General features: G+C 46.7%; 1 protein-coding gene across 5 annotated transcripts in view; it reads left to right on the forward strand.

Annotated features, from left to right (window-relative positions):
* Positions 1-18,850, forward strand: part of SPoCk (secretory pathway calcium atpase) — a 147,395-nt gene that overhangs the window by 30,301 nt on the left and 98,244 nt on the right. For all 5 annotated transcript variants that reach the window (XR_012889277.1, XR_005110564.2, XM_037428731.2 and 2 more), the window contains exons 7-9: positions 748-900; positions 2,922-2,990; positions 7,224-7,366. Coding sequence is in view for 3 of the 5 variants with exons in the window: in XM_037428731.2 (XP_037284628.1) it covers positions 748-900; positions 2,922-2,990; positions 7,224-7,366 (365 nt within the window). In the remaining 2 variants the exon portion in view is untranslated. The remainder of the gene's footprint in view (positions 1-747; positions 901-2,921; positions 2,991-7,223; positions 7,367-18,850) is intronic.

The following is an 18,850-nucleotide window of genomic DNA, read 5'->3' on the forward strand; positions in this document are numbered from 1 at the left end:
ATGACCAGTAAAATGTATCGAAGGACCCTGCTGTTACTGGAAACTTTGTATTGAGTGCAACGTGTGTGTGAGTGCCATGCCTAGCAACCTACTTGTGGCGGTTTGTTTCAAGAATTATGATTGAACCTTAAAGAGCACTAGACATGTTTAGTTGTGCGTCTGCAGCAGCCGTGGGGACGCAGCCTGCTGCCATTCGCAATGGGACGCTGCATTCTTACGGCTGCTGCAGACGCGCAACTAAATCTGTTGGCAAAAGATTTGAAGGTAAGATGAGTATTATAGACTTACCTAAAGACGCAAACAACATCTGTGAAATATTAAGGGTAAATATAGCCTAGAACATATTTAAAATAAATTTTAAAGTGCATGCCGCATGACTGAGCGAGATGCGAAGCCCCTCGCGACGTTGGCTGTCTGCTTGGCACATGCCTTGTGCAATTGCAGGTAGTGCTTGCACTACGTGCGATTTCTTCCTTCGGCTTTGCCTCTGCTGGCTGTACTGGCTGTCGGTGCGGTGCACGCTCTCGTGTGCGATGCCCACATCACAGTTTTTCATGGTGACACGACCAGCTGTATTTGCCTTGTAACCAGAAGTGCTCCTGCCCAGCTCAGAGTTCTTTGAAACAAAAACTGCGACTGAGCGCAGTGGGTGATAAGCTACCTATTGCATCAAAAAAAAAAAAAACTGTGTAATATTTTTGTGTCAGTGCTCCTTTAAGTTGACAAATTTGTTACAATTCTGCGCAGGCTGTCGACCTAATGATTGATGAAAGCAGTTTCACAGGGGAAACTGAACCAGCGGCCAAGGTGACTTCACCACTGGAAAAAGCAGGCAATGGTATTGCCTCCAAGCGCAACCTGGCCTTTATGGGGACACTTGTTCGTTATGGCAATGGCAGGGTTAGAAATGTCATCATTTTTTATCTAGCTCTTTCATTGTAAACTTGCCTCTATTCGTCACGCAAGTGATCAGAAAGTTTTTTTTTTATGGCTTTGGCATCACTATCCTTATGCTCATTGTGTTGCTTGATATAGTTCAACCTGCGAGTGATGAAATTGAAGTGCCACCGTGATTTGCTCGTTACAATCAATTTTGCATTGTAGTCACTGCAGAAATTTACTGTTAGTGCAGTTTGCACTGTACTTACCCAAAACAAATGGGGGGTGAAATATAATCTCTCCGCGTGGTGGAAAACTACAAAATAGGTGCATTTCAGAGATCGAACCAAAAGGTCACGCACCTACTTACAAGTTTGAAGACTAATAACTTCTGTTACTGTGCACCAGTTTCAACAATTCTTTTTGCATTCATCTCGGTATTCAGCACTACATTCACTTCAGCGCTGCAGAATGCAGACAAAAAACGTATTGTAGGGCCCTTTTAGTGGCATCGAACTCTCTTTAATTCGGTCCCATTTTCCTGCAACTCGATTAATTCGGATGACCCTTGGATTTCAGAAGGCATGGAGTGCCACAAATGTGCAAGGCAAAAGAGCAATAATTGCATCCTAGACAATCAGAACAAAGAGGTGCTGTCCGCATTGCAATGTTAAGTTCGTGACCAGTGACCGCGTTTTTGTGCACATGCGGATCCAGCACTCAGTGGCTTTGTTTTAACTTCATGCAATGTGCACGCAATAACAGAACTCAAACATGGTGAAAGATGTTGAAAATGAAGAGCTTTCAACCGTGGTTGGTGTGCTGGCATGTAACTTCTTTGCTACATCGTCCTAGACGAACTATCAGTTGCTGGCTAATTTAACTGTGGAAGAACTTTTGTTATGTGTGCGTGGTGGTGGTGGTGACGGCGGCGTTGAGAACTGTCTCAGAATGACGGACATTGTGGCTTTTGGTGCTCTTATTCAAGGTAAGTACAGGATACACATATTCATCAAGAAAAAAAAGTGTGTTGATGTAAGAGACATTTGTTAATTGTTTTCTTGATACCTTCTGTAATTTTGCATTTGGTTAATCTGAGCATTTTTTACAGTCTCCTGACGTCCGAATTATGAGCTTTTACTGTGCATTTATTTTTATGTGGATATTCAAGGTGAACTACAAATCGCTCGTTATATCTATTATTTTGTTATTGCCCATTTCATTAGTTGCCCATTTCATTATAATCAGGTTTTATTGTATTTCTAGTATATTGAACCTACCCCCAGTGGTCTAGTGGATATACTGCTCGACTGCTGACATGAAAGTTGCGGAATCATATCTCAACCATAGCAGCTGCATTTTGTTGGAGGCAAAGTGCTCGAGGCCCGTGTGCATACATTCAGGTGCATGTTAAAAAACACACAACGGTCAAAATTTCCTGAGTTCTCCACTACGACATCCCTCATAGTCATATTGTGGTTTTGGGATGTAAAGCCCCAACACTTATCATCACAACATATTAGAACAATTATAGCAAATAGTTTCTGAAAATGGTGCCTATCATTAGGGAAAATTTTTATAGCACCAAAAAAGGGGTACAATATTTGACAATATGCCACATGACTAGGTGCTCTTATGTTGCAACATTAGCACTATGAAATATGTTTCAAGTAGCCTGCATTACAAGTAAATTAGCTGCATAAACAAGCTGTCGATGATCACATTTTGAGGTAACTGCCGTTATTTTGGGGAGTATCACTGCCATTGTCACACACTACTTGCACTTCGTGCATTGCATCGGTACATCATTTCTCAATACATCATTTTGATTATGGATCAAATTTTTTGTGGTTATAGAGGTAATGTGATGGTTGGCTAATTATGTCGTCTTTCTGTTCTTCAGTTTCATCATAGATATACTTGAGTTACCGCTGAGATCGGAGACCATTACTGTTTCGATATTATTTTTGGCACAAGTTAACTGAGGCATCTTGTGAAACACCTAAAGACTTTCTAAAATTTAGACTATCTTTGTGTTTCAGGGCATTGTGATAAACACAGGCGAGAAATCCGAGTTTGGGGACATATTCAAGATGATGCAAGCTGAAGAGGTGAGGTTCAACTTTGCACTTAACAAAAGGCTGCTTCAAAATTTTTAAATACATTTTCAGACCCAATTTAATGCACACAAATCTACTTGTGCGATTCTGGCATTATTTTTCTCCACATAGCAAAAATGTCGACTCAACATGACTCTACCAAAGAGCCAGAGGAATAGCTGAAACACAAGACTGTCAACTTTATCACAAAATGTGAAAGTGCGAGAAAAGAAGAAATTAATTTTAATGAAAGCAACAACACCTTTAGTTTATTTACTTTCATTAAGCCTGTCTTCACACTAGGGACTCATTTCAGTGCCATTTGGCATTTCGATAAATGTCGATGCTACAGGTGTCTGGCCGGTCCCGGATGTAAAGCCCTCACATATTCAAATGCAACATCAAGTTTTTTAGTGTAATGACTGGTATGCTCAGTTGCCTGACATACCGTATCAACCGGACTATAGGTCGAGTGGGAATATAGGTCAACGCCCCAAGTTCAGGTTACCGAAAAAAAAGGAAAACAACCCAAAACTGCCGAACCATATTTATTCGCGAATTGGGCGCACCGCATCCCGATCGTCGGAGCTCCCCTCTACCACCATCGCAACTGCTCCCATTCGTCCGACGAAGCACCACTGCCTTCTGAAGAAGAGAGTTTGTAGCTGGCCGCCTCCCACAGTGCGTCGTCTTCAGGGCCATCCAGCGAGTTGCTGATGCAACATTTCTTGAAAGAATTTTCCACCATGCAATCCGGCAAGGAGCGCCAGGCGGAAAGCACCCAGCCACAAACAGTCGCAAGCGGAGGCCACTGTAGGCGGCCCGTCGGTGTCTTGGGGTTGTCGCCGGACATCCATTGTTGGTATTCCAGCCGCCCTCGGTCCTTGAACGGCTTGTTTAGTACAACGTCGAGCGGCTGGAGGGTGGACGTCATACGCCTGGTATTACGGCGAGGTCCGTTTTCCCGTCGCCGAGTGCGCGTTTCACTGCGGCAGTCAAGTGAAGTGGCCACGAAACGCATCCAACCCCAGCATGCTGCGAAGACGCAGCAGTGCACCTGGCCGACGGTTCCACACCACTCGTATCCATTCGAGCATCATGGCCTCGTCCATGTATCCCTTTTTGTTGACGCGAACGACAACACCGGGCGCGAACACTTCCCTCGGCATTGTCTTGCGTTTTAAAATGACAAAGGGCGGAAGCTTTCTACCATCTGCCGTGCATGCCAGCATGACGGTGAAGCGCGAGTGCTCGTTGCCAGTGGACAGCAGCTTCACATCCTTAGCACCGCGCTGCGTGATCGTGGTCGACGAAGGCATGTCAAACCACACGGGGGTCTCATTGGCGTTGTCAATCTCCCCATCATGTAGTCGTTCTGCTCCCGAAGCCGGTTTACGAAGCGCCGAAAGTTAATGAGCTTGTCCTCGAACTCCTCCGGCAACTTTTGACAGATGGATGTGCGCCGCCGGAGAGAAAATTCTTTGCGTCGCATGAATCGACGCACCCAAGAGTTCGGTGCACGAAGCTCTTCTCTCGTGAGCCCAGCTTCCCGAGCGAGTTCCACTGCTTTCTTGCGAATGGTATGAATGGTATTCACGGTCACTGGCAGCGAGCGCGCACGAACTTCCCGCACAAAGTCCGCTAGCTTATCCTCCAGCTGTGGATGAACGGCCCTTCGTCTACGAAACGACATTTTTCGCGGACTGCACATCTGCAGCTTCCCTTTCTGTGCCCTCCAATAGCGCACGCTTTTTTCTGATACACCAAAGCGGCACTGAGCAGTCATATTCCCGTTCGCTTCTGCGAACTTAACATCTAGTTTAAAAGCAGCTGAGTACTGCCTCCTCGTACCGCTGGACATATTCAGTGAACGAAAAAAAAAGGCCACTAAAAATGCAGGGCAATGTCAAGCTGAGCGAAAACTCTGAACAGATCGGAAGCAAATCACAAACACAAAAAAAAAAAACAGACTGCGATTGGATTTGGATGCGGATATGGCCGCGTCTGGCTTCACAAGCACATGCAAGCCATATATTGCCAGACAGCGTTGCACTTTCGGTTAGACACCGCTATATAAGACGAGGGGCGACCTTAGCTTATTACTTTATTGAAAAAATCTCGACTTATATTCCGGTTTATACGGTAACTACTTGATGTTGCGATGCATATTGTCTCTAAAGACAATATTTGCTCCGATCTAGGCATTTGATTAAAAAATATGCCAATATGACCCGTACTGAAGAGGGCGGAAACGAAAATATGTGCATCACTTAGCCCTAAATTGCCCCTTTCCTTTCCGTGAATACTGTAGATAGTTCGTTCTGTTTATAGACTTTCCGATTCCCCACTAGACCTGTCACATTTCTAGTTACATAGGACTCTGCTTCTTTTTTTGTTATCTTGTCAAAAACTGAGGTAATATTGTGGCCACTCACTGACTTTCTATAAGATGTCCCCTATTCATGGAGTCTGCAAAAGCTGCCGATTTCAATGAACTCGGCCCCATTTCACAACACCGCATATAGGAGTAATGTTGGTTCAACGACAGTGAGGCCTTGTTCGCATTACCGCATATGCCAGTGGCCTGCTATCATTACTGAAATTTTAAGTAGACAAGAGATTGAAACTGCCAAAAAATCGTAAAATGAGTCAGTTTTCATAAATTGCAATTCCAAAGTAACTGTAGTCCAAATTATGCTTTGAAAAAATATGATACTGAAGCTCAATACTAAACTTCAATTTAATAGCCCTTTTTTTTTCTTGCAGGTTCAATAGATTGAAGGGACACTAAAGAGCAAAATGACTTTTCTCATATTAGTAAAGTACAATATCACAATTCTGAAAACTCCACTCTTATCACGTTCTCTTATCAAGAGAACGCGCAAAAAGAAAATGCGGGTGGCAACGTCCCCTTGAGATTCCTGCACCAAACACCACGACATATGAAATTTGGAAGGTGTCTACTGGGGTCCTATGTAGCTTCAAATCGATAAAAATGGGGTACATTGTAATGTGTAGGTGCCATAGACATAGCATACTAAGTTTCACAAATTTGAATAAGCCAATGCGACAAAATACTGAAAATACATTTTGAAGTTTCTTAAGAGAAAACTTGAAAAGTGCAAAAAGTGGAAATTTTTTACGTCATGCACAGAGATTTTGGCACAGAATTTAATCATGATACTTCAACTTTTATTTTCCCTGCTGATAGTGAAACATATGGCATTAGAGCCCGCAGAGTGTAGTTTGTCAATCTAAACCAAGTCACTGTTCTTTTTTAGTGTCCCATTAAATTACAAGTGTTCTCAAAACTTGAAACGAGAGTTTCTTGGCTTTGTTATTTTTATGAAGTGCCTCTGCCTTGCAGAAGTTTTGAAGAAGTGGCCATAAGCATATATTTAATAAACTTAAATCAATCCCCGGTTTTTTCAAACAACTGAACTACAGGTTAAAGCATTTTTTTTTCTCGCAGCCTTGATGCACTTGTAATTATTTAATAAGTACTAGCTAATTTTTATTGGTTTATATTTATCTTCCTAATTTGAAAACTATTTTTGGTCAAAGAAATAGCTCTTTTGACATCTAATTTGCTTTAGCCTGAGGGGGGAAACCTTTTAAAAAAAAATTACGTAGTTCAAAAAAGTAAATGTTTGTATTTTAAGTTATCACAATTGCCTGTAATAAATTACCTGATTACAATGTAAAAACTTGTTATTACTTCCTGTCTAGATAAGATATTTGTAATTTGTCAGCAGACTTGTAATTTTCATTGAAGATACACACACTTGTCAATTTTGATTAAGATAAGAAAAGAAATTATTTTTTTTTTTCGAGACCCAGATACCTCCGTAACTGTACTCATTGTATTCACCATGGTATCATGCAAAGCCATGGTAGCCTTTTTAGGGAAGAGTTGTGATGCCGGTTTGAGGATGCAGTTTCAATTCTCAGCCACATTTACATGGAGGCAAAATGCAAGAAATTTTGTGTGCTTAAATTGAAGCGTGCATGTATTATGAGCCTCGAGTGTTCACCATTAATCAGAGTATCTTACTACAGCGCACATCTTATTTGTGTAGCAGTTTTCACACATAACCCTCACAAATTATACCATCATAATCGGTAACATGCAAGGGTGGCTTCGCTTTGTTTTTCTGGATAGGGCTCGCGCATTTTTGTAAGCTTTACAAGCATTGGGATGAGATTAGGCGTGTAATTGACTCATTCTATTCTTTCTGTTTCCAGGCACCAAAAACACCTCTGCAAAGGAGTATGGACAGCTTAGGCAAACAGCTGTCATTATATTCATTTGGTATTATTGGTCTTATCATGCTTTTGGGCTGGATCCAAGGCAGGCCCCTGCTTGAAATGTTCAACATTGGTGTTAGGTCAGTTGCTAGCCACTTTTGTCAAATTTGTCTATAATGGTCATGTGAGCATAAAGTTTCAACAGTGCTTGTTCTTATTTGTTAAGCCATGGTGAAAATCTGGTTGAAACACTGGATAACCAACACGCCATTTGCAACCGTGCATTTTGTTTCCTACTGGTAAATATTTCGCTGGCATTCATGCACTGGTACGGTATTTTTGTCACAGCAGCAATTCTTTATCAGCACTCTGTTACCATATACAGATGACCACAGAATGGTTATAGGTACTAAGCAATGATGTCAGGATTACAGCTTGCATAGACAGTACATTGTTGGCCTCTTATCTATCTTCTTAGTGTATGGAATTATGCTTATTATTCAACTGAATTATACACCTTTGCATCAAGACAAGGAGCCTCTCTGTAAACTGTTGTGTATCCCTATAAAGCACACTGATTGCAGTTCACTGGGCATTATGGCGATGCTCAAGAAGCTCTTGTTCAGACGGTATGAAAGCTTTAGCTTCCATTCTTTTTAGGCCAGCACAAATCATCCATAAATTCTAACATTTCTATTGCTGTACTGCCGGATAGAAGTGTAAAGCTTGTAGTGTACACGTATCCCAAAGGATCACAGCCACTAACGTCGGTCCGGTCTTAACGAGTCTCAGTGCACGCGTTAACCGTCGCCGAAAAAGCAAATGGGCTTATCCACACTACGGGCGAGGAGTACTACCCAGAGGTGCCGCGAGCACGTCCTTATGGTAAAAGTGATTCACAGGAACACCAGGACAAAGGCCCAGTTGCACGAGCGAGGGCAAAGGCGCTTGCGTTTGCTTCAGAAAGATACGGGTTGGTGTAGCCTGGCCACGCACTAGAACACCACATCGCTCTTCGGTTCACAAAGGGGCAACAAAAGGCCAGCATTCGCCGCGGGCGCGAGGCGCCGCTGGTAAAGTTGGATGAGCCCCCCAAACAATAGGAGTCGACAGATGGAAAAGAAATGCGTGCCCACCGTAAGCTGTCCCAGAAAGATCTGAGTCACTCCCGACGCGCGCGCGAAATGTCCTGAGAGACTGCGCACTGCGCCAAAGTCGACATCCGCTCCCGGGTGAAATGGGTTCAACGTCACTCCTCGCTCCCCCCAGCGCAGCAGACAGCGGAGGAGGGGAGTCATGTCGGGACATGAGAACGGCAGAAATATGTGGCAAAGCCCGTGCAAAGGTGGCGGGCTAGCCTGAATTCCCACATCCCCTCTCCTAAATCTGCCCTTTACCAGTCTGCAAAGGCAGCCGGACGTCACTCATACAGTTAAAATGACACTGCTATGAGCAACAGCTAACCTCAGTCCAGCCCTGTAAAATGCTGCTAAAAAAACAATAACAATAAAATAAACACATTACACTATAACATGTTTGCGAAAAAAAAATAGCAAAGGAGGTAAAGCTAGAGTTCATTGTGCTGAGGCAGGATAGCGTCCACCGCACGGAAAGGCTGAAGAGCGTGACAATCTTCGCTGGGTGCGATGGCCGTGTGCGAGGTCAGAGGCACAGAAGGGGCTCACTGATGGTTCGTGGCTGCTGTTGATGATTGATCAGCGTGTCCGATGAACGCCGCTTTGGTTGTGGTTTGGAGGCCCTGCATTTCTCGATGGAGACGGGGAAACCTCGCTGGGAAGCCGGGCCTTGCCGGCGTTCAGGGAAGCCGAACTGAATTTGGCTGCGAGGGGCCCTGGTGTTGGCCAGCAGCATATAGCTGTGTCAGCTGGCCTCGCGCAGGAGCCATGGTGGAAAAGGAGCAGCGGGGCCTCTCGGCGACGGCCGAGAGCAGGGCACAGCCGGACTATATGGCGTCAGTAGGTCAGTGCCCCCAGCACCCAGCACCTCTACTGTCCACGTCAACTGGATGAAACCACGACATGCACTCTTTTTGGGCGCGCACAGAAGCTCTATGCATGTACACACGCACAAAAGTATGCACACACACACTGCCGACGGCTGCGTGAGCAAAGGCGCAAAGTGTCCTTTGTCCCTCTCTCCACGCATAAGCACCAATGTTCAAGGTCATAACTCCCTTACTCCCTTCGCCGGTAGCCGAAATACAGCGCGAACAGTGATAAAACAGGGCAAAAATGACACTCAATATTTGGCCAAGTGAACATAAAAACATAAAATACAAATGAACACCTAATATTAGACAAAAGAAAAATAGGATACACATGAACACTTAAAAAAAACAGAAACACTGGCAGCAAACTGGGCAGGGTTGACTTCCTTACGAGGACAGGCCGTAAAGAAGCCAACCGATACTGAGGCTAGACAGTAAACTGAGGGCCTTCGCTTGTGGAGAAGTCCGCCGTCTGGCGCAAAATCACAAAGGTTACCGCTTCCTCAGATTATACCGGTGCGGGGTCCGAATGCGGTCCGCCACCCCGGGTGTGCCCTGTTGCTTGTGCGAAGTGCCGCTGGGTGCTGGCACGAGCTCGTCAGACCGTGACAAAAGGCTTCAGGTCTGTGATGTGGGCATGACGGAGTTTTCCCAAAAAGGGGATCTTTCAGCAAGGACGTGCAACGGACGCTCACTGACTATCGCTTCATAAGACTTAGAGGCTTACCAACCCTTGGTTTCACCCTTTGTCAGACATGGCAGGCACGGAATAGCGTTAAATGTCACGCTTTGTGCCGGGCCAGGCTACAACATTGCTCAGTTTACAAAAACTTTCGAGCCACTCAGGTGACCGGCTGCGAGTTCGTCGTGAGAGGATCGCAGCAGTGCGGCTCTCAGACTTTTTGGGCATAGCCACCTTAAACGGATCTGCAGACTTCTCGCCGGTGGCAATATAGTTCAGCAGGAGCCCCTCATGGTCCAGCAAAATGAATCTGCCGGGGACTCGGGGACAAACGCTGTCTCAGCCCTCTAATCGCGCCCGCCACAGAACAAGCAGTGTATTGGCGCTCCGCGTCTCTTCGAGACTCAAAACAGATCACCCTGCTGAGCCTTCAGTAGCTGTTCACTGCCGAAAGCGATTCCAATTCACCCAAAAGGGGGAGTCGGGTATCGTGCCCACTCAGGACTGCAGCAACCGCCGCGTGCACGGCGTCACGTTTTTCGCTCTCAGCACTGTGGCCTTCGGAAAGCTCCCCCGCTCGGTCGCTAGGCGATGCGCCGCTTACCTGGATAGCAGCTAAGGTCGTCCGCATGGGGGCTCCCCATTTTCGCTGCTGTCTCGCCCCCGACGCTAGCTTGTGCGAAGGCACCGTAAGCGGCTGTTGTACTGGAATCAAGGTTCTCGGCAGACAACAGGGGGAACGAGATAGCGTGTCAGCTACTACGTTGGTTGTGTGCTCACCACATAGGGGGTGATGACACGGACGGGTGCTGAAGGGTGCCCGTCGATAGAGGCGGTGACCTCTTTGTGAAACGCGGCATCCGCCTAAAAAGGTCAGCGGACAGAAACGCCACAAAGCAGGTATGTTGCGACGAGCCCGAATCGCGCAGGCGAACTGACTCGCAAAGAGCAGTCAAAAGCTTAAAACTTTTGATACCGTGTTGGGCGCCAGTATAGTGTACACATATCCTGAAGAATTACAGCCACTAGCGTGGGTCCGGTCTTAGCGAGCCACAGGGCACGCGTTAGCCGTAACCGTGGCGAGAACACAATACTGTTCAAGGTCGCAATATTTTATTGTCTGCAGCGACACCAACACGCAGTACAGAGCCTGTTCCAAAGGCGCCGCGAGAAAGCGAATGGGCTTATCCATGCCACGGACGAGGAAACTACCCAGGGGTGCCGCAAGCACGTCCTTATGATAAAAGTGATTTACATGTACAGTGGGACAGAGGCCCGGTTGCTCGAGTGAGAATAAAGGCGCTCACGTTGGCTTCGGAAAGATACGAGTTAGCGTAGCCTGGCCATGCACTAAGACACCGCACCGCTCTTCGGTTCACAAAAAGGCAACAAAAGGTGAGCGTTCGCCGCAGGCGTGAGGCGCCGTTGGCGAAGTCTAACGAGCCCCCAAACAATAGGAGTCGACGGATGAAAAAGAAGTGCGTGCTCACCGTAAGCTGTCCCGGAGAAATCTGACTCACTCCCGACGCACGCACGAAATGTCCGGAGAGAAGGAAAATAGGAGGAAAAGAACGGCAGGGAGGTTAACTAGCCCATAGGCAGCCGGTTTGCTACCCTGCGCATGGGAGGGGGAGATGGAATATAGAGAACAGAGAGGGAAGAGAGATAAACACAGCAAATTCGGCAGCACACGCGCACACACTCGGTCATAGTCCAGTCTTGACTTTCGCGGTGTGTGACATTGCTGTTACAGCCGCTTGTTCAAGTCCATGTCGCGTAGGAATTTCAATAGGCTTTTGTTGTCTTCTGTTGCAATGTCTTCTCTTAGGCACTTGACAGAATAGTGTCCACAGACATTTGGCTGTTGTCGATGCGCGCAAGAAGGGACGCCAGTGACTGTTTCTGGATGTCATACAATGGACAGTCGCACAGGATGTGGTGTAGCGTCTCTTCGCAATGACAGGCATCGCAGAGAGCGCTGTTGGCTATTCCTATGACAAAGGAATAAGATTTTGTCAATGTCACTCCTAGCCATAAGCGATGAAGAAGGGTGGCTTCTCTTCGGTCGAGCCCAGTGGGCATGCGGAGAGCCATGAAAGAGGACAGGTCGTGTTGTCGATTCGTCTTGTTGCATGGTGGGCACCATAGTGAAAACGTGATTTCACGCCCAAGTCGTCAAGGAATACTGGCTGCATCGGTCCGCAAAAGTGGTATGGCTTCTTCTCGTGTTCCTTGAAGAGCTGCCCGCGCGGCAGTATCGGCATGTTCATTTCCTATGATGCCGTAGTGACTTGGCAGCCACTGAAATGTCAGATGATGCCCTTTCTCGTGTGAAGTGTGGAGAAGGCATCGAATTTTGAAAACAAGCTGTTCTTATGGCCCGCGACGCAGTGCTGAGAGCACAGGTTGTAGGGCAGCCCTTGAATTGCTGAAAATCGACTGTTGTTGCAGTGGTTCCCGATTGACCACACAAAGTGCAGCGCGCAAAGCAGCTAGTTCCGCTGCTGTAGATGCCGTGGAGTGGTCAGTCCTAAAGCTGATGGTAACACCTCTTGCTGGGACAGCTACTGCACCTGACGAACACTGGCGGTTCGTGGAGCCATCGGTATATATATTTACGCTGTCTGAATATTTCTTGTGCAAAAGTAGAAGAGACAGTTGTTTCTGCACGGGCGATGAAAGCTCAGATTTCCTCCGGATCCCTGGTACACTAAGATGCACTGTGGGTCGAATAAGATACCAAGGGGGTATCGATGGTTTAGATTCAGGAGTGAAGCCAGACAGAAAATTCTCGTTGTACTTCACAATCATTTTAGCGAACGATGCTTGGTGCCTCTCTGAAGGCAACAGTGCAAGGTGTTGACAGGGAGCACGTGTGAAGTGTCTGATGTGCGTTAATAGAACTTCTACAGCAATGTCAGTTTGTATCGGATAGTCACCAGCAATTGCAATTGTTGCCTCTGTTGACGTACATCTGGGCAGACCAAGACACACTCTCAGTGCTTGGGCTTGCACTGCCTGTAGAACACGAACATTGGTCTTGCAGGTATTGCTAAGCACGGGCAAGCTATATCTCAGGAAACTGAGAAACAGGGCTCTGTAGAGTTCCATCATTGCGTCTACTGACATCCCCCACGTCTTTCCTGCCAGGAACTTGAACAATTGGGAAATAGCGGTCAGGCGCTTCTTCATAAAAGCCAAATGCGGACTTTAACAGAGGTCCCTATCAATAACAATACCCAGAAACTGGTGAATTCTGGCGTAAGGAATCGGTCGCCCGCAGATTGAGATGACATAAGGGGTCATTGCTTTGTCAGTGAAGGCCACCAGCACGCATTTTTCTGGTGATATGCTGAGACCTTGTTTTAACAAGTAGTTAGCAATCATAGTTGCTGCTCTTTCAAGTCGAGAGCGTATCTGAGAACGTGTGACTGCCGAAGTCCAGATGCAGATGTCGTCTGCGTATATTGAGATTTTAATTATACTTGGCAAGTATTCAGCAAGGCCAATTAATGCAAGATTGAATAGTGTCGGACTAAGAACTCCACCTTGAGGAACACCCCTGGAAGTATAGCGTCGCGTAGTTGGGCCATCTTCTGTTAACACAAAGAATGATCTTGCAGCCACAAACATAGTTGCTGCTCTTTGAAGCCGGGAGCGTATCTGAGGACGTGTGACTGCCAAAGTCGAGACACAGATGTCGTCTGCGTATATTGAGATTTTAATGGTACTTGGCAAGTATTCAGCAAGGCCAATTAATGCAAGATTGAATAACGTCGGACTAAGAACTCCACCTTGAGGAACACCCCTGGAAGTATAGTGTCACGTAGTTGGGCCATCTTCTGTTAACACAAAGAATGATTTTGCAGCCAGGTAACTTGAAATCCACGGAAAGACTTGACCACCAAGGCCAACCATCGCAGCAGCACCCAAAATGGCTTCATGTAGTGCATTATCATACGCCCCTTTCACATCTAGAAACAAAGCTGTAGATCGTCACTTACGGGGTCTTTCGTGCTGAACTTACGAAACTAGATCAACGACATTGTCAATGGAAGAGCGGTCGCGTCGGAAACCAGCCATGGAATTCGGATAAATCTTCTAGTTTTCAAGATACCACTCCAGGCGGCCTAGTATCATTCGTTCTATTATCTTCCCTACGCAGCTGGCCAGTGCTGTTGGGCAGTATGAAGTGAGTTCAAGTGAGGATTTGCCTTGCTTCAAGATGGGTAACAAGCGGATTACTTTTCAGTGGTCAGGAACATTGCCATCCTACCTTGAGATGTTGTAAAGGCTCAACAGTTCTCTCCTTGCACCTTCCCCAAGGTTGCACAAGGTGCGGTACGGAATACCATCTGGGCCCAAAGAAGTTGAATGCCTGCAGAGAGCTAGTGCCGCCCCGAGCTTTTCCATTGTAAAAGGGAGGTCCATGTGGTAGTCACAGGAACAAGGGACGTCATCTCTCACTGGAACGGGGGATGTCACCTCTCATTGGAGAATCTGGACGAGTGGCTTGGTTGGCGATCTGCGCACAGAAATCTTCTGCGACATCGATGTCTTGCCTCCCTTGAAATAGCGCGAGCGCTTTGAATGGGAAACGCTGTTCCGTAGGGTGACGCAGATCTTGCACCGTTTTCCAAATGTGTGAGAGTGGCTTGCAAGGGTCTAGTGACTGGCAAAACGTTGTCTATCCTTCCGACGCTAATCTATCCATACGACGTCGAATCTTCTTTTGCATCCTCCTGGTTGCCCTAAGATTGTGAATTGATTTTGTACGCTGATACCGACACTCCGCCCGGCGTCGAAGTGCTCGGAGTCTCTCCAACTCTATGTCAAAGTCGTTTCGTGTGGAAGATATTGTCACCGTGCGAGTGGCATTTTGCATTGTGTGCTTAATTGTTTGCTCTAACCCAGATCGTAAGCCATCGCTGCAAGCATTTTCCATGACAGATTTGAAGTTGGTCCATTGGACTGCTCGAATGGTCGTCCGTGGATCACAACTAGACAAGCCTTTGATGTTAAGGTAGATTGGAATGTGATCACTTCCTGGTGTCTCAACATCTGGAAACCACTTGACTATTTTGTGAGGGAGTTGGAGACAAAGGCAAGGTCGAGACAGCTGCCGAATGTCACCCCTCGAAGAAAACTGGGGCTACCATCGTTCAGGAGAGTAAGGCCATAGTTGTAGGCAATGTTTGCTAACCTGCGTCCTCTTGCATTTGTCTAACCTGCGTCCTCCTGCATTTGTCCACGTACTTCCCCATCCGTGATGGTGCGCATTGAAATCACCCATGATGACCCATGGTGCAGGAAACACTCTCAGAATATCTGCTAATCTCCAGGAATCGAGGTTATTCGACGGCGATATTAAAACGCCTATGAGAGTAAACATGAGTTTGTTCTTCCCCACAGGGGCGTCTGCATAAGTAGGCGTTTGATGCCTAGCGACACCACGGACCCGAGCTAACGGGGGAGTTTCGACTCCCTCTCATGCATAGCCATGCGTGGCTTTGCCGTGTCTGGGGAAAAGGGGATCCTGGGGGTTGAGCCGACGCCAGGTGAATGGACCTTTAAGGCCTCCTAGCAGAGGCAACACACCCCTTTGGCCCCGGCTTCACGTAGACGGCACCCCTGGTCTGACCCACCCAGGGGAAATTGGCAGTCACCTTTTCCTGTCTCTCTCCCTCCTGATCTTCGTCTTTTCTCTCTTTCAATCTTTCTTGTCATCTCCTCACTTCTGTTTACTTCCATCATCTAGGTAGGAAGGGTTAACCTTGTGTATGTGCCCTTTCTTGGACACATATTATTGGGTTATAGCGGCTTTGTACAGCTGGCGTTGGCATGCCTTTATAATTGTGATGCTGCATCCCCATGTAGGGCTCGACGGTGGGCGGCTGGCATGGCTGCCATATTTATATATACTTTATGGCCTCTTTTTCATTTCCTAGACTGTCTGATCGCCCTCCTCCTAAGAGGGGGCGCACTGAAGCAACAATGAATGTATTCATAAAGCCAAAAGAAATTTTCCCGCGCTTCCATGTGATCCACTGTGAGACACAAGAAAAGAGCGCAAGAACCATCTCTCCATTTGTTGTTTCCGAATGCCTCACCAGTACCCTTGGTCCAGGGTATCAGGCTACACGTATGGCTAGTGGGGACCTTCTTCTCGAAGTCCAAACAAAGACCCAGTATGAAAACCTGACGAACTTCACCTTTTTTGGAACAACACCTGTATCTATCACACCACACCGCTCCCTGAACAGTTCACAAGGCGTAGTGTCTGATCAAGACTTAATTAACCTGACAGAGAGTGAGCTCCTTGAGGGCTAGAACGAACAGCATATAACGGATGTACAGAGAATTAATATTAGGCGTGACAGCAAAGAAACCATGACAAAGCACCTCATTCTTACATTTTGCACAAGCACACTTCCAGAATATATCGAAACAGGCTACTTTAAGGTAAAGGTCCGACCTTACATCCCCAACCCCCGACGTTGTTTCAAGTGCCAGCGATTCGGCCACGGTTCTCATAGCTGCCGCGGCCGTCGAACCTGTGCAAAGTGTAGTTCGCACGAACACGCTACAGACAAATGTGAAGAAGCCAATACCCATTGCGCGAACTGCGATGGTAGACACCCCGCTTACTCTCGTACATGCCCTACATGGAAACATGAAAAAGAAGTACTCACCCTGAAAGTAAATGAAAACATCTCGTTTAGGGAGGCGCGCAAGCGTCTACTAATGCAAGGTCCTTTGTTCGCGGAGGTGGCACTAAAGAGAGCAGTGCCACCAAAGTCTGCAGCGCCCGCACGTACCACACAAAGTGGACGAGCGGCAGCGCCGTTCACCCCCTCAGTGGAAGTAGCACAGGCTCTTCCGCCACCAAAAGGCTTGCAGGGCTCCTGACCTGAAGCCCCAGGGCCTTCTGTTTCGACAGATAGCCCTAAGACCTCTGTGCCTGCACGCGTGAACCGCGAGCGGGCATCAAGCACCTCGTTCATAGTGATGGACACAACAGCAAGTCCAACGTGTCTTCGGCGCCGAAGAACAGGCCCGGCTCTTTGGAGCATGCCAGAAAATCAAAAACCATCATTACTGGGCCTGACGAGGGTCCTTGATTTGACACAATACTTCTTTAGTACACACAGCACTCATTTACACTCATAATGGATACACACATAATACAACGGAACGTCAGAGGACTGCTTAGAAACCTCGACGATGTCCAGGAACTCTTACACGAACACTCCCCAAAAGTGCTGTTTGTACAAGAGACAGACACACTTAAATTCCAGAAACACCAATTTTCTACGTCGTTATGCAATGTTCAGAAAAGACCGCAATGACGCTGTGTCACCTGGTGGTGTGGCCATTATAGTTGATCAGGGCGTTGCATGTACACATCTATCGCTACAAACATCCCTTGAGGCAGTGGCTGTTCGAGCAGTTCTTTTGAACAAACTTGTCACCATCATACATACCTCCACAGTACCGTCTCGAAAAACATGAATTCCAGTCACTGATACATGAACTACCGGAACCTTATGTGGTACTTGGGGACTTGAATGCACATAATGGTCTATGGGGCGACTCTCGCTGCGATGCACGAGGTCACTTAATCGAACAGTTTCTCTTTTCTTCGGGTGTGTGTCTGTTGAATAGGAAAGAGCCAACATACTTTAGCCTCGCCAACAAAACCTACTCATGCATAGATCTCAGCATTGTGTCCCCATCGCTTGTACCTCTACTTCAGTGGAAAGTGATCAACAATCCTTTCGGAAGTGATCAGTTTCCAATTATTCTAAGTACACCACTAGAAAAAGGTTCTCCACATGTTCCCAGATGGCAGACAGACAAAGCGGACTGGGAACAGTTTCACAACACTACTCGTTTAAGTTGGACAGACATATGTAGGTTAAACATAGATGAAGCAGTGCAGTACTTCACAGCTTTCCTTACTGATGCAGCAGCCAAGTGCATACCGCAAACATCTGGTATGCCTGGCAAGCGACGCATCGCATGGTGGAACACTGAGTGTCGGAATGCGCGAAAGGAGCAGAACCGGGCATGGAGGTTGCTTCGGAACTTGCCGACAGCCGAAAATCTTGACAGCTTTAAGAAAATAAAGTCTCGAGGCAGGAGAACGCGTCGGCAAGCCAGAAGAGAAAGCTGGCACAAGCTTTTATGAGGGATAAATTGTTATACACATGAGGCTAAAGTATGGGACATGGCTAGTAGGGTAGCAAGAAGACAAGTACACTCACTCCCTCTCGTAAACACACAGGGTGACAGCCTGGAAGATCAGGCGAACTTTCTCGGTGCGCACTACGAGCAGGTGCCTAGCTCGTCACACTATATTGAAGCTTTCCAAAGATACAACGCAAGAATAGAAAAGCAGAAACTAGAATACAAGTGCACAAATTACGAGGCATATAATCAACCTTTCAACTTAGCTGAGCTACAAACATCACTAAACTACTGCAGTAATTCTGCTCTAGGCTAAGACCGTGTCACATTTAAAATGTTTAAAAACCTGCCGCTCAAAACACGAAAAACTTTACTCTGCCTATACAATCCTATCTGGCTTTCTGGCACCATCCCTGCTTCCTGGAAAGAGGCTATTGTTATCCCTATTTTGAAACAGGGCAAGGACCCTTCCTTAGTTTCGCGTTATAGGCCCATTGCACTTACAAGCTGCCTTTGAACTTTTTGAAAAGATGATAAACCGCCGACTTTTACATTTCCTTGAAACACACAATCTGCTCAACCGATTCCAGTGCGGGTTTTGAGAGGGTAGATCCACCACTGACTAACTGGTGCGCATTGAGGCAGAGATCCGAGACACTTTCGTCCACAAACAATACTTTCTCTCTGTGTTTCTCGATATCGAGAAGGCATATGACACAACATGACGTTTTGGCATATTAAGAG

This window comes from Rhipicephalus microplus, unplaced genomic scaffold (genome assembly GCF_043290135.1).
Source record: "Rhipicephalus microplus isolate Deutch F79 unplaced genomic scaffold, USDA_Rmic scaffold_48, whole genome shotgun sequence".
Taxonomy (NCBI): Eukaryota; Metazoa; Arthropoda; class Arachnida; order Ixodida; family Ixodidae; genus Rhipicephalus; species Rhipicephalus microplus.